At 43.6% G+C, this 15959-nt stretch overlaps 1 protein-coding gene across 1 annotated transcript in view; it reads left to right on the top strand.

Moving 5' to 3' along the window:
* Positions 1-13719, top strand: part of TTYH3 (tweety family member 3) — a 200430-nt gene extending 186711 nt beyond the window's left edge. Inside the window, exon 14 of the mRNA XM_030212872.1 lies at positions 12888-13719. Coding sequence (XP_030068732.1) covers positions 12888-12953 — 66 coding nt within the window. The 3' untranslated portion in view covers positions 12954-13719. The remainder of the gene's footprint in view (positions 1-12887) is intronic.
* The last annotated feature ends 2240 nt before the right edge of the window (positions 13720-15959 follow it).

Raw genomic sequence — 15959 nt, forward strand, 5'->3', positions numbered from 1 at the left:
TCCAATGACTACTCAGTGGTGTGACCACACAGGGCACAAATATTGTTCCCAGTCCACTGTCTCCTCTCATTGGAAGTGGCAAAGCATAAGAACAGCCATACTGGGTCAGACCAATGGTCCATCTAGCCCAGTATCCTGTTTCCAACAGTGGCCAATCCAGGTAGCAAGTACCTGGCAGAAACCCAAATAATAGCAACATTCCATGCTACCAATCCCAGGGCAAGCAGTGGCTTCCCCTTGTCTGTCTCAATAGCAGACTATAGACTTTTCCTCCAGGAACTTATCCAGCAGCAGCAGCAGCAGAACAAAGCATCCAGGAAGGGGCATAGGGTGTAATAACAGAAAAAAGATAAGCTGGGGTGACCAAGTAGAGAAACTTATGGGCCATAGTTTTGTGATGAATACATAACTGAATAGGGAGCCAAAGTTATTCCAAAAGAAGGGAAACTTAGTCAAAGCGATGAGCACGAGCCAAAAGTCTAATAGCAGTATTTTGTACTGTTTGTAATTTTTTCAGCGAAAATAAAGGAAGTCCAGAGAAAATGATATTATAGTAATCAAGATAAGATGTTATCAAAACGTAGAACAGGGTATAGCACAGGAAGAGTCATCTAAATAATTTTATTTATTTATTGTATCCCACATTTTCCCACCTTTTTGCAGGCTCAATGTGGCTTACATAGTTCCGCAAATGGTGATTACCAGTTCCGGATAGGAGAAATACATAATTGAGGTAGAGGGACAGAATGGGTTAGGTTACAGGAGGTATAACGACGTAAGGAGCAGACAAGATACAATTACAAGATCTGACAACTGAGGAAATGTATGCAGTAAAAGAGAACCCGAGGGTCAAGGGTAACGCCAAGATAGTCAACTAAGGTTATTGGGGAGCCTCTTCAAAGAGGGAGTGACAGGAAGAAAAGAAAGGTGACCGGAGACCCAGAGGACAGTTGTCTTAGAGGGATTCAGAATTAATCCATGAGAAGAGAGCCAAGAGTCAGTAGCATCTAGACATTTTTGAAGGGGGAATAAATTGGGTGTAAAAGCATTTTGATGAAATACTAACAAGATATCATCTGCGTACATGTAGAATCTCACAGCATGAGACTAAATAAGAGAGGATGAGGGACTAATGGATGTTTTCTGCATACAGCAGAATTGATAAGGCACACCATCCCTTCCACTTCCCCAACAGTTGCTTCTTTCCTGCGATAGCTTTAGAATTAATTGAGGAACTGATATAACCACTATGGACTAAATTCTATATATGATGTAAAAAAAAATGGGCAGTGAAAAAAAATATTCAGTGCTATTCTATAAACCGTGCTTACACCCGGGAACTGTGACAACATTTAGGCGTTGGCCATTTACACCAATGGAAACGTGGTGCGAATGTTCACGCCTAAATTAGATGAAGACCCCCACCTTATTCCATAATTGTGCATGTAACCAAAAGGAATGCCCCTGATCTGCCCATGACCATCCCATTTACACGCCCCCTTTTTTAGGCACGTACATTTTAATTCTAATTAGTGCCAATATTTGCTTGTTAAGCCATTTGGTGCTAATTAGCTCATTTTAAAATTGCGTGCACAATTTGTAGCACTTTTTATAGAATTAGGCCGTGTGTGGGGGAAGGGCCTGCATTTAGTCAGAACTTCACACTAGGTTCTGATCTATGGAAGAATAGTTTACATCCTGGTGCCATCGGATGATGTCACCCTACTTGTGTGCCGTGTCAGTTCTTCTGTCTACAGAAAACCTACTACATACAATTAACCTTGCTATTCACACTACTAACATACTCATCTTGAGTGAAGGATGTGCTGGCACCGCTTCCTTACCAGGAAGTTTCAGAGAATTTCTAATCCTACTTAAGAAGCTGTTTGAATACTGCATATGGTTAAATATAATAGAACAATAAATTCATAGCTAACAGGTAAACTTTACATTACTGATACAAAAAACAACAAAATCCAAATAAAGGATTTTCTTATATTTGTGTCAGTACAGGATGTTCAGCCAAAGTAAATGCTACTGCTCTCTTTAGGCAGAGGTAGTAACAGATATGTTCTGTCTCAACACTCCCTTCGTCATGTAGTCAACAGAGGGTTAAATTCAGTAAATGGTGCCCAAATATGGGTGTTGAAAAAAAACCCCACAAAAAGTGGAAAGAACGCAAGGGTCCCATGGGGTGGATAGAATCAAACAAGGAGTGGGAACTGGATCAGGCTCTTCAAAAATAGACTCAGGACGTTGGAATGGAATTATGGATGTTTATGTAAGCTGACTCGACATGGAACCGTGTTTCGGCAAATGCGAGCCTGCCTCAGGAGTCTTGATACGTATATCTGATAATCACGTTTATTGTTGATGATGTTTCTTGCGAAAAGAGCATGAAAAATGTTAGCTCGGTATCTTTTACCAAGGTCTTTCTAAAGACCAGCTCATGCTCTTTTCGCAAGAAGCATCATCAACAATAAACGTGATTATCAGATATGTGTATCCTGACTCCTGAGGCAGGCACGTATGTGCCAAAACATGATTCCATGTCGAGTCAGCTTAAATAAACATCCATAATTCCATTCCGGCGTCCTGAGTCTGTTCTTGAAGAGCCTGATCCAGTTCCCACTCCTTGTTGTTTGTTGAAAAAATCAGCACCCAGCGCTGTACTGTAAAGGGTGCTCTGGGATGAGCGTTCTTTATTGAATAGTGGGTGTCAAATTCCGCGACCAACTTTGGACATGAGGATTTATACCAACTGAAACTCGATGTAAATCCTGGGTCATAAGTTAGGTCCAGATCCCTGGTATTCATCAATACTGCGCACATGATTAGTGAACGCCCCGACCCGCCCATGCCCCTCCCATGGCCACGCTTCCTTTTGAGTTGAGCGCTAAAAGATTTCCGTGGGGATTTTTATAGAATAGCATTTAGCAAGATGCGTGTGCAAATCCAAATTGTTGTCAATGCCAATAATTAACAGCCAATTATTGGTGCTAATTGGCTCAGCCAGTTTAGTTGTGCAAACATCTGAGGATAACACGCATAGATTTGTGTGCCATTTATAGAATCCATAGGAGAGCTTCCCCAGGAGTCAGCACTCTCCTATCCCCTTTTAATTGTCTCATTAATCAGGTTTGTTTTTAGGTTCTTTCTTCCCACTGTGACAATCAACCACTCCAGCACTCCGACCAGTGGCTGGTTATAGTCAAATGGCCACTCTCAAGCCCCTCCAATTTCTAGGGATGGTCTTTTATTTGCAACAACATGGGAAATGTCGTCAGCATTTTGAAAATGAGCAGAAAAATACACGCCATTTTGTGTGTGTGTGTGTGGGGGGGGGGGGGTCGTTTGTCAATAATAATGTGCACTTTTGGAAAAGAGTTTGTCTTCTTTGCATAGAGTATGCACTGTTTGCAAAGAGGGCTTACCATCATTGCTCCTGTGAGGACAGAATGGCTAAGAAAACCCAAATAAAATGAAGTAAATAACACAGGAAGTGACATGAAACAAAAATGTCCGGCTGCCCATCTCCACTGAGTACTCTCCCAAATCATTAGGTTGTCACCTCCAGCTATTAAAAGAAAACGGTAGGAGTCCTGTGTACATCTACAGCACCACAGGTGAATAACTTGTGTTTTTTTCTCTCTTTCAATGCCAGCACACTCCCCTTTCTCAGTCATAGTAACTTCCACTGGCAGCAGAAAGGGTACAGTGGGTGACATCTTCCCAAGAGTCACAACCCCCACTAGGTTAAGGGATGAGAACTGAATTTTATAAGGGACTGCAGCTTACTGTATATAATCAACCACAAGTCAATCCCATGCATAAGTCAAGGGCAGTTTTAGACCTAAAAATGGTCACAAATCCTGTAGCCGTGCATAAGTTCAGGCTCCCCTCCAGCCCTCACCTGGGCCACCACCCATCTCTCCCTTGCTCCCACTTCTGAGGTGCAAAATCTTTCCCTCTCTCGCAGTGCAGCAGGCCTCCTAGGGTGTTTGCAGCCCCTGCCCCAGAATACTCTCTCTGATCTGTCCCGCCCCCTCTGACTCAACTTCCTGTTTCTTCAGAGGCAGAACAGATCAAAGAGAGTGCTCCAAGTGAGGCCGCAACCAGCTTAGGAGGATCACTGCACTGCTGAGGTACATAGTGAGGGCGGTGGGGATTGATTGACACAGGCTGGGAGGAAGGGGAGGGGAAGGAGAGGGGGAACAATTTTGGACCCCAGAAGTGGAAAGGAGGGGGGGATAGAGATGCTGGCCCAGGATTGTGCTGCCGATGGAATTGGGAGGTGCTAAATTTTGTCAGCCTCATAGATAAGATGCCTCGGGTGTTTCTAAAGGGATTTTATAATCAAAATGTCTTGACTTCTAGTTGAGTATATGTGGTAGTTTTTATGGTACTACACCTATTTCCAAAGTGCCATCAAACCCAACCCACTTTCCTTGCCTTATGCCCCAAGTGGGATGGCCATGAGCAAGAATTTCCTGCACTTGGCTGTGCAGCAGACTTTGACCATCTTTGTCCGCAGCAAAGTCGATGAACAGGAAGTTACACAAAGCTAGAAAAGGGCAGGGATGGGAGGATGGTGAGAGAGTAATTTTATAAAGGAAGCTTAAGGGAGAAGTTCAAAAAGGTGCCTATTTTAAGTTTATCTTGTTAAACGACATAGGTGCCTTTTATTAATTAGGTTTCCAAAACCAGTACCTGCAGTGCGTAAAGGCCGACGCAGACATTTACAGCAGCCTCAGAGCAGATGTACAGTAAGGGCCAGATTCGGTGCTGAAAAATCCACGCTTGATGCTATTTTATAAAGAGCACTCTGGGCTGAGCGTTCTTTATAAAATAGTGCATAGTGTGGATTCCGTTTGGGTGTGAGGACGTACACCAAGTGAAGCCTGGTGTAAATTCTTACATTCAAGCAACCCCCAAATTAGGTAACACTGAACATAACTTTCGGGAATGCCCCTGACCCAGCCCATGCTCCCTTTGGGTTACATGCAAGAAGGTTTAGCCACGTTTCTTGATAGAATTGCACATGGGCAGTTGCATGCTGAACTCCAAATTAGTGCCAATTAATGCCGGTAATTGACTGTAAGCAGACAATTATTGAGTGTTAATTGTTCAGTAACTAATTTAGTTGTGCGTGCAATTTGGACGACATTTATAGAGTTCGGGGGTAAATGTATTCTGCATGTGTTCACATAATATACAAAATATGTTGGTACATCTCAACGATGCCCTCAGGAACACCTATGTGGCACATGTGTAAATATGCGCTGTCCTCTCACAACGTGTACTTATATGCACGATACAATGGAATAATTTTTTAAGCCTTTTTTGAATATAAAATAGCCTTTAGATACAGAAGACCTTTATAAAAATTACCCGCAAATTGTATAAATGAAGCCCGTAGACAGCTCCAGGTTCCCGGGGAGGTTAGTACAATAGACTCAAGGCAGGCCAGGATATAAGCAAGCTAAATACAGGAACGCCTTGATTTCTTTCCTAGAGGCCCTGATGGAGTGAGTGCGTTCATGCAGCTCAGGGTTTCATGTATTTTTAAATATATTGAGTAATGTGTTCACCTGCTTGCTGCCCTTATGCTATATTAAATACACAGTTTACCTTATCTATATGGAACTGGGCTATGGTTACAAAGTAGTGACAGAGAAATTAAACTTACACCGTGTTCACAGAGAATAGTCACATGTCTGCATTCAGCTGAAAGGAGCCTGGTGAAGTGAGAAGAGATAAAATGACATAAATACAGGAGAGGGGCCACCCAAGTAGAGAGTGCCTGGGTAGACCCACTATCTGTGTCATTCTGTTCAGTTTTCACAGTGTCTCCTCACATCATGGGTGGTTTTGTCTTTTTTTTTGTTTCCTCAGTCATTCCTCCCCCCCTCCCCCCAGATGTCTCCTCCATTCTTGCCCCAGGATGATCTCCACAGGAAGGCAGAACTCTTTCCCTCTCATTGGCACGGGGATGTGCATTCACTTGCTTGCACTGGTGTTTTTCATGCACGTTGAGGCTCCACTTCTCTTTTTGTCTCTCTCTCCTACATCATCACAGCTGTATTTGGCTGCCATGGACAGTAGCAGCCATATGAGCTGGCAGTTTAAGCCCTCGGACAATGCAAGGACGTTCTGGTAACAGCGCCCACTCATGGAACAGGTACAGAACCAAGGTCCTCCTCCTTGCACAACCCCTCCTCCCTCCATCCCTGCACTCTCTTCCCCCACCCCCACCCCGGCCAGTGCCTTACTTCTCACATTACCTCTCCCCACCAACAACCCATTCCCTTCCCACTGAGGCTTGAAGCAAACTGGACTGCCCTACCCTGCTGTTGGCACACAACACCATGAATGTTTCGCTTGGGCAAAGTGTATCTTCGAAGGATTTCATATGTGCAGTTAATCCACATGCAATCTGCAGCATACAAAGGAGCCAATGATACCAGTACAGTAAACCTACTGGAGCAAGTGTCAAAGATTAGCTTTTTCCATTTATCCTGAGTGAATTCATTTTTTTATGCCGTATGCGTCCTGTTCTTAGAGAGAGGACAGTTTTAACACCTCTCCTTTCCCTAACAAGATTCCAATCCTATTTTACTTACCGCCATTCAAGCAATAACAGTAGCTTTGTCCAGCTTACGGCCTTCGTTGAATACTGTTCAATGTGGGGTCACTACGCTTCCAGTATGAAAGATGTCAAACGGGATACGTTTTAGAGTTGAGGATGTCACCATGATTAATGATGCTCAAAATTGTGGAAATGGCTTTCAAATGGTTTCATCCATGAAAATTGTGGCGTTTTTATATCTTAACATTTCTCCTCGCCACTACTGCCAGGAAATTCGGTAAAGTTTGGTAGACTTTGGGTAAATCTGTTGGTGGTGCCTAGCATCTAGTGCTGGTCCTGGCTAGTCAGAGTAGAATAGAAAATACATTTACATTTAGTAAAAGCACTACAGATTTACTCATCCATCCTTACAGAAGAAGCAGTACTGGAGTACTTGAATGGGTAGGGAAGAAATGTTTCACCCACTGGACACCAATGAATGATGCATTCCTGTTGGTTGTCTTCTAGACAGTTGGTTCTACAGTGAAGAACAGAGCAACCTATTTTGAAATGAAAGTCGATGTGTCTACTGTGGCTGTTCTAAAACTTGAAGATGTCTGATCCTGGTGATTGTTTTCTGTGTCAATGTATATGTTGAGATTTTTGTACACCAGCAATATTCAGGATGTGTGCATTCTCTTAATTAAAATGCTATGCAAACTTGCTGTCAGTTTGAGCAGCCTACAGCTCTTGCCAAGTCAAACTCAAAATGTGGCTCATTAAGTGAAACCAGCTATCCCAAGTTACAAAGAAGAATAAGACTGAAGTAGAACCTGTATGCAGAACTATCGAGTACAAAGAATTATTTTTACCATCTACTCTCTCCCCTCTCTTCTGTTTCAAATCCTCAGCATCACCAAATTTGGCAGCTGGTAATTTCTAGTCTTCAGTGCTGCTCCAATTTATACTGACTAGTTCAAAGGTGGCCCCAGAGATCTTGACATTAATGACTTTGGAAGATGCAATGGTGAATTTAGAAGAGCTGCCCTCTAAAATACAGCCTGCTGCAACCCAGTTGAATAAATGTGTATACACTTCACTTTCTGACTTCAGACATGATATCAATGGGAGAAGTCTACTGAGTTGTCCGATGACATTTTACAGCTGTTGAAGACTCTACACCGCACGGTTTAGACTTCATGCTGCATGGAATTATGGGGGTGGTTTGCATTGCAAATCTGTTTTCGTCGCTGAGAAAGGAAGCTAAGGACAATTACTCTTTGCAGCTAGATAATCTGGAACGCACAGTTTCTGGGTTACTGGCTGAAGCGAATTAAAAATGGTTGGATCAGCCATAATACCACTCTTTCCAAGCAGACATTTCAGCTGTCCCACCCCATCCTCACGTCTCCCCATGAGCCATTGCTTAGTGGAGCTGTCCATGCATTCACCCTTCTTTCACCCTTTCCTCTGCCAGTCACTCACCGTGATCATCACCCTGTCTCATTGTGGTGTTGCAGCTTTTTTGCTTCTAGTTTGCTCTGCCATTGTGGTTGATTAAGCAGTAGAGAGGTTTGGTGGAGCTTTGCACCATCCATTTCATTGCATGGAGTGAAACGAAGTATCTGCATGTATGTTGCATGGGGCTAGCATGTTTTCCAAACAGCTGCTGCGCTCTGTTGTCTTTTGATAGTCACTTTCAAGAAACTTCCTCACAGTCCAGGCTCTGAAATAAAGCTTCTGGAGCCGCTTACAGGTGTTTTGTATCGACCTCCATGTTAAAGGAACAATAGCCATTGAATGGATTTCCTGCCATTTCTCTTCCCATTTTTCCTGTAGGTCTGAATTCAGTATTTTTGTCTTCCTTTTCTAACAACGGATATTGTTTCAAGTCAAAGAGAAAAGGCAGTATGACCTTGAATATTTAATCAAATGCATTTTGGAGCACTGAATAGGAGATTATGGTAGGATGTGGGATTTTCATCCCTACTTCCTTCTCATCCCTCTCAGGGCCAGATGCACTAAACTTAACGAGCCAGCAACGTGGTTTTTAAACCAGTTCTAGCCAGTCTAGCGAGCAAGTAGTAAAGCAAGACATGCACAAAAGGGTTCTCCAAGCCATTTTCCTGTCATGTTAGCAGCTAACGAAAACAGAATGCAAATGATCTAAAAGTTATTATAATGAGCTAATTAGTATTACAAGGATTTTAATTTCCAACCCCATGCACCGTGGAAAACCTAATGGGAGGTCTGTATCTCTCGGGGCTGCGTGGGACCTGTGCAGAGGAGGACACCCATCGCAAAAATCGGAAGGAAAAAAAAAGTCTAAGTGCTCATCAGGGATGTCCTTTCAAGTGCCTAACACTTGAACGTCCTTCAGTCAAAAAAAAAAAAACAGGTTTGAAGAAAAAGAAGTCCCTGACGAGCATTTGGCCTTTTTTTTTCAGATTTTGTGATGCGCGTCTTTCTCTTGGACGTGTTTTTCTTACCTCTAAGGTGCCCGAAATGACCACCGCCGGAGAGAATCAGAGATCGGGACGTGCGAGGACGTCCAAATCAAAACTATCTGGACGTCCCTTTCGATTATGCCCCTCCAGGTCTCTCTCAGCCAATCACAGCGCATTTAGCTGACACCAGTGACAGCTAAACGTGCTTTGATTGGCTGAGAGAGACCTGGACGGGCGTAATCGAAAGGGACATCCAAATTGTCCTCGCACGTCCCGATCTCCGATTCTCTCTGGCGTGGTCATTTCAGGCACGTAAGAAAAACATGTCCAAAAGAAGGACGCCCATCATAAAATCTGAAGAAAAAAACGTCCAAGTGCTCGTCAGGGACGTCCATTTTTTTGAGTGAAGGACATGCATGAATCCGTCTTTGGCATGCGCAGAGCAGCCAGCATAACGCTTGGCTACCCTGTGCATACTCAGCTGGCCGACTGGCTTCCCCTCCTTAGGAAGGAAATCACGTGCAAATGAGCTAACAGCGAGCAGCTCATTTGCATGCAATTTCCTTCATGCATGCCCGTCTTTTACCGATTCGGTAAGGGATCGGTAAGGGAAGGGCTCTTTCCGTAGAGTTAAGTGCATCTGGCTGTCAGTCTCAAGAGGGTAGGTGGGCTGGAAATGAGCCCCACAGCTGAGTATGTCTTTGCTGTGGTGCTTCCAGGTAACAGGATTTAAAAGGGTGGTCCCCCCTGCCCCCCTCCCCCCCAGTAATGGTAGTAGGAGCCTCTGTACCTCAGACACACTCCTGTGCCAACAGAACATTTCCATTGGTTATGTAACCAATTCCTCATTAGAAATGTGTTTCTGTATCTAGAATGTTTCTTTTTTTTATATTTTCTAAATGAATTTGTAGGAACAGTTTCTGATTCCATTATAACCTTTCTTGGCTCCTTTTTGCATAGATAAAACTTGATAAGTCTCAAGAATGTGAGTTTCCCTTTTACAATTGACTGACCAGGTAGTCACGTTTAGTCAAGAAATGTTTTAATTTTAGAAATTCAGAAAGAGCTATTTTTAAACCAGAAAAGTGTGGATTTGTAACAAGGATGCCGTGTTAAATTTATGTCTAGGAGAAAAGGGACAGATGGAACCTTACAGCTTGCTACTAGTACTGTGTCTTCTTCCTAGTGCAAAGTTAATTGCTACAAGGCTACACTTTTATTCCGATTGCAAGCGATGACAGGAAAAATCCCTGGTGCCGAGGGATGAATTTCTCTATGCAAGTTTATCAATAGAAATCAAACAAAATAAAACATGGAAAAGAAAATAAGATGATACCTTTTTATTGGACATAACTTAATACATTTCTTGATTAGCTTTCGAAGGTTGCCCTTCTTCCTCAGATCGGAAATAAGCAAATGTGCTAGCTGACAGTGTATATAAGTGAAAACATTCAAGCATTACTATGACAGTCTGACAGGGTGGGAGGATGGGGGTGGGTCGGAGGTATGCATGGAGACATCAAAGCATATCATTGATATTCTAACAGGATGGGTGTGGATAGGTGAGGGGTGGGGTGATCAACAGAGACATACAGCTTTATGGTTTATAATGGGTTAGGAACCTCAGATCCTTGTTAAGTCCTTTCTGTTGGGTGTTAAAATATTCAATCGTTCTGACTTCAAAGGTCTTACATTCTTGTATGGTTTTAAAGTTACCTTTCAGTATTCTCACTGTGAAATCACTGGTACAGTGTCCTGGTTCTGTGAAGTGCTGTCCCACCGGGGTGGGGGCCCTACTGGCTGTATTGTTCATGTGATGTCTATGTAAATTGAATCTTGTCTTAAGCATCTGGCCTGTTCTCCAATATAGCATCCTTCGTTACATTTTTTACACTGAATGATATATACCACATTGGAAGATGAGCAAGTGAAAGATCCCTTTATGTTGAATATCTTTCCTTAGTGGATAACTGTGGGGTCCTGTGAAATATTTTGGCATAGTTTGCAACTGGATAAATTACAGGGACGTGTGCCCTTCTGTTTCTTTTCAGTCTGTGATGGAAGTTTACTTCTGATTAGCTTGTGTTTTAAGTTGGGTGGCTGTCGGAAGGCCAGTACTGGTGGGGATGGGAATATCTCTTTCAGTAATTCATCCTCCTGGAGTATAGGTTGTAGATCTCTTATGATTTTCCTCAGTTTTTCCAGCTCTGGATTGTATGTCACTATAAGCGGGATTCTGTCTGTGGATTTTTTCTCCTTGTACTGTAGCAGATTCTCCCTGGGTGTTTTGAGGGAGGAGGCAATATTCTTGGAGATTATTTTGGGGTTGTAGCCTTTCTGTTTGAAGGATGCAGTCAGGCTTTTAAGGTGTCTGTCTCTGTCCCCTGGGTCAGAGCAGATACGGTGGTATCTTGTGGCTTGGCTGTAAATGATGGATCTTTTTGTATGTGAAGGATGGAAGCTGGAGTTGTGGAGGTAGCTGCATCTGTCTGTGGGTTTCTTGTATATAGATGTTTGTATACAGCCATCACTGATTGAGACTGTGGTGTCCAAAAAATTGACTTTTTCTGAAGAGTAGTCAATTTTGAATCTGATTGTAGGATGGTATGTATTGAAGGCAGAATAAAATTGTTTCAGAGTTTCTTCACCCTCCGTCCAAATCATAAAAATGTCATCGATGTACCGGTAGTATTTTAGAGGTTTGGTCTGGTGTGTATTCACTTATATACACTGTCAGCTAGCACATTTGCTTATTTCCGATCTGAGGAAGAAGGGCAACCTTCGAAAGCTAATCAAGAAATGTATTAAGTTATGTCCAATAAAAAAGGTATCATCTTATTTTCTTTTCCATGTTTTATTTTGTTTGATTTCTATTGATAACCTTAAGAGTGGACTAACACAGCTACTACATTCCTCTATGCAAGTTTGTAATATGTTGCCGTTCATCTTCGTGAGAGATGTTAGCAACATATTTTAAATGCTGTACTGAAGTATTATTGGGTTGGTACGGATGGTCTAAGATGTTCAGGGCTGTTAAACCTGAATGGGTTTAGTGAAGCATCATGTTCTGTTGTATTGCATTTCTGAAACACCTGGCGGACTGGCCAGGCCTTTTTATAAAGGTCCTTAGATATATGGCAGCCTTGTTTGTGTCCTGTATCTTCTCCCTCGGTCTGCCTTAATCCTGTCACCACAGACTGCACAAATCTGAGCTTTAAAAAAAAAAATTTGGAAAACTACCGTTTGGCTTAGAGTTTAGCACTTTTATGTGAACCCCAGAATCTAGTGAAAATGCCGTGTCTCGTTCATGTATTTCACAGAAAGTTCACATTGAGCCTCGTCATTAGACGCGCTGGGATTGTCACACTTTTCTTCAACAAAGAACTTCAACATTTCCTTTTTTTTAATGCAGCCATAATGTGCCATCAAGAAAAAGCTGAATTTGCCATCGTTTATTTCAGTTAGATTTTCAGCCATTTGTTTTTTTTTTCCCTATGCTTTGGTTTAAACCTGTGCCCCAGACCCTAAGGACCAGTCCTCTCCCGTGTCCCGGGTTCACTTACTGGACAGAAATGTACCAGTCAATGTGGGCCACTCTTTTCTTTTTAAACCTTGTGTTGTTCACTGTTCTGAGCTCGATGCAGACTTTACAACAATTAAATGGTCTCCAGAACGGAACCATCTGAACTGCTTAAATCTCTGTGTCCTTCTGGAAGGTCAGTGACTTTGTCCCCTGAGCACGTGTGAGGAGCTCATCCACCCGCCTGTTTATCACAGGGGGGGGGGGAGGGGGGAGTGACGATGCTCTGTATCTCTGTAAGCGCCGGTCCTTCTGATTTAGGATTTTAATTTGCTGTCTCGTTTCCCCGCAGTACACCTCCAGCATGAGAGCCAAATACCTCGCCACCAACCGACCTGACGCCAGCAACGTGCACTGAACAAATTTGAAGTGCCAGTGAATCAACTCGGACTGTGCCAACTTGCTGAAACCCCCGCACTGTTGTGTTTGACCAAGCCTGGCTTTCTGTTCCCGATCCAGCTCTCTTCCGGCAGTGGCCCTGTTCTCTTCCCTCACACGCCATCATCCATGCCAACCTGTTCCTGGTACCTACCCAAGAGAAACTCCAGTTTTCAATAAGACGACTAGCAAGCGAAACTCCTTGCTGGCGAAGGGGAGAGGGGGAGCACACGACAGATTATCCAATGAAATCAACAAGTGGCAAACCCCACAGTTCTTCCTGTCTACAAGTGAAAAGTAAATTATTTGCAGTGCGTTGTGAAGTTTTTTTTGTTTTGTTTTTTTTATTGTGCTTGACTATGGCTCCTACCCAGCAGATGGGTTAAAGACTGTTTAGAGATGACCTAATCTGGGTTCGGTTTTGCTTTCTGCCTAACTTTCAGCTGCTTCATTTCTTTGACAGGGCAAGAGAAACGCACAGTGAAGCATTGAACTAAAATAAAAAAAAGCTTCTGTTATGACCGTGTGGCTGAACCGTGTAAAGCTAGGAAGTTGTGCTAAATGCATCCTCGCATCCCTTCTTCACTGGGCTTGAGGGCCTTCTGTTTCCTGGAGTGGAGAAATTTCCAGGGGTCCAGGTTCAAAGAGTTATCATAAACTCCACTTCTGAGTAAGAGATGAGTTGTAATCAGTGGTTGATGCCTGCTAACATGTTAAAAAAGGTCTTGAGGGAGATTCGCCCAGAGGGAAAAAAAAAAACGAGAAATGGTATAATCCCTTATTGAAATACATTGGTGAAGGGGAACTTTGGGGGAGGAGGGGGATAGGGGGAATTCCGCCTTTCTGTTGCTTTTTGCAACTATGTTCAAAGCGGTTTACATAGTATATACTTATTGGTACCTGGGGCAATGGAGGGTTGAGTTACTTGACCAAAAGAAAACTACCCAAATGTGGAGGTGCACTGGTTCCCTACGTCAGAAGAATGCAAGAGCAAAAAAGTAGGGAGAGTTGGCTCTTCTCAAACACTATAGGAGACGTGATCATGAAAAACAGTTTCTTTATTGCAAGAAAAAAAGAGAAGACCGACTCAACACAGCTGCCGTGTTTTGGCGCACCATCGCCTTCCTCAGGAGTCTTATGATGTATGACTGATTGTGAAAAAAATGTATTTTTATTACATCAACAAACACAAAGTATATCAAGATAGTCCAAGGTTAGAAAGAAAATCTCACCGGACCGTCCAAATAACTTCAACGGTCCGGTGAGATTTTCTTTCTAACCTTGGATTATCTTGACATACTTTGTGTTTATTGATGTAATAAAAAATACATTTTTTTCACAATCAGCCATACATCATAAGACTCCTGAGGAAGGCGATGGTGCGCCAAAACACGGCAGCTGTGTTGAGTCGGTCTTCTCTTTTTTTCTTGCAATAAAGAAACTGTTTTTCATGATCACGTCTCCTATAGTGTTTGAGAAGAGCCAACTCTCCCTACTTTTTTGCTCCTGGGTAAAGTGACTTGCCCAGAATCACTAGGCTACTCCTCCACTCCATGGTAACAAATGCTGACTGGAAAAGAGAGGCACATCCAGCAGCTTCTGTGTTTTGGGTTAACAATTTTTATTTTGATCCTGAAGTACTGTCTTGTAGTTTTAGTCCTTTAGCTCTTGGGGGGGGGGGGGCTATTTTTTTGTACACTCCCTCCCAATCAGGGGCATAGCTAGGTGGGGCCACGAGGGCATGGGCCCCCACAGATTTAGTCCTGGCCCCTGGTTTTGCTGGCGGGGGTTCCCAACCCCCCGCCAGGCAAAGGCTTCTTCGGCGCCGGTCTCCGGCGCATTCACTGATCTGTGCTGCTGTCTTCTTGAGTCCTGATGTCTCCTCCCCCCCTCCCCCCAGGTCCAGTGTCTGTCCCCCTTCCTGCGAGTCGGGCAGTGCTGCCTCATCTCTCTCCCCTCCCCTGTGGTCCTGTAAAGTCAACGTCAGTTGCTGGAAGCAGCAGCATGACAGGCTACCGTTGGCCAGCCCCTGGGTTTTACCACTGCTATGTCCCGCCCCAGGCAATTGCATCAGAGGAGGAAGGACACGGAAGACCCAGGGGGCTGGCTGTAGGCTGCTGCTTCTGGCAACCAACATAGACTTTACAGGACCATGAAAGAGGGAACATTGCCGGACCCACGGGGAGGGGAAGAAAATGCTTAACCTGCGCACCAGGTGAGGTCAGAGGCTGGATATTTTGGTGCCCTTATTAGAGCCTCACCTGGTCCAATGGTTAAGCCGGCCCTGCTTTGGATGACAGCGACATTTTCTTTCTTAAAAACTTGTAGACTCTCCCTCCCCCTCTTCTCTTAGCTGCTTGTCGACTTCATCCTTCTGTCTTCACCTCTGTGCTATATTTTGCACATTCTAGGTGCGAGAGCACGGTGCTGTAACACTTTCCCTCTTGGAATAAATTATTTCCCTTCCACTGAGTTCTGTTTTTCCATTTCATAATCACTAATGTCCAGTGAAAGAATAGTAGAATCCCTGAACTCGTCTGTATCTTGTCAGAAGGGGCTTAGGGATGGCGGGGAAATAAGAGTTCCCAGGACACCTTACATTAGCCACAAACTCGAACCGCAGGTGTCTAGGAGTGCAAATAGCTGGTGGAATGAGTGGGATTGGGAAAACAAGGGAACGTGCGACCTTTTTTGTAATTAGAGCTGCATTTTGAAAAGCGGGGGGGGGGGGGGGGGTTCTTTTTCTATCTTTACAAAAGCAAGAACTGCCCCACACCTTTTTTTCAGACTGTCGTAGTGACTCTGTTTCCTAGACCATACTGTCCTATTCCTGTGCCGAACACACAAAAGAAAGGTCCAAATCTCCCGTGAAAACGAAACAAACCACAAAAAATGGCGGAAGATAAACCAAAACAGACCAAAAACCAAGGGAGTAAGAGCGCCAGAAAAGTTTAATAGGACCCTACACGGTCCGTGTTTCGGCCAA

This window comes from Microcaecilia unicolor, chromosome 8 (assembly GCF_901765095.1).
Source record: "Microcaecilia unicolor chromosome 8, aMicUni1.1, whole genome shotgun sequence".
Classification (NCBI taxonomy): Eukaryota; Metazoa; Chordata; class Amphibia; order Gymnophiona; family Siphonopidae; genus Microcaecilia; species Microcaecilia unicolor.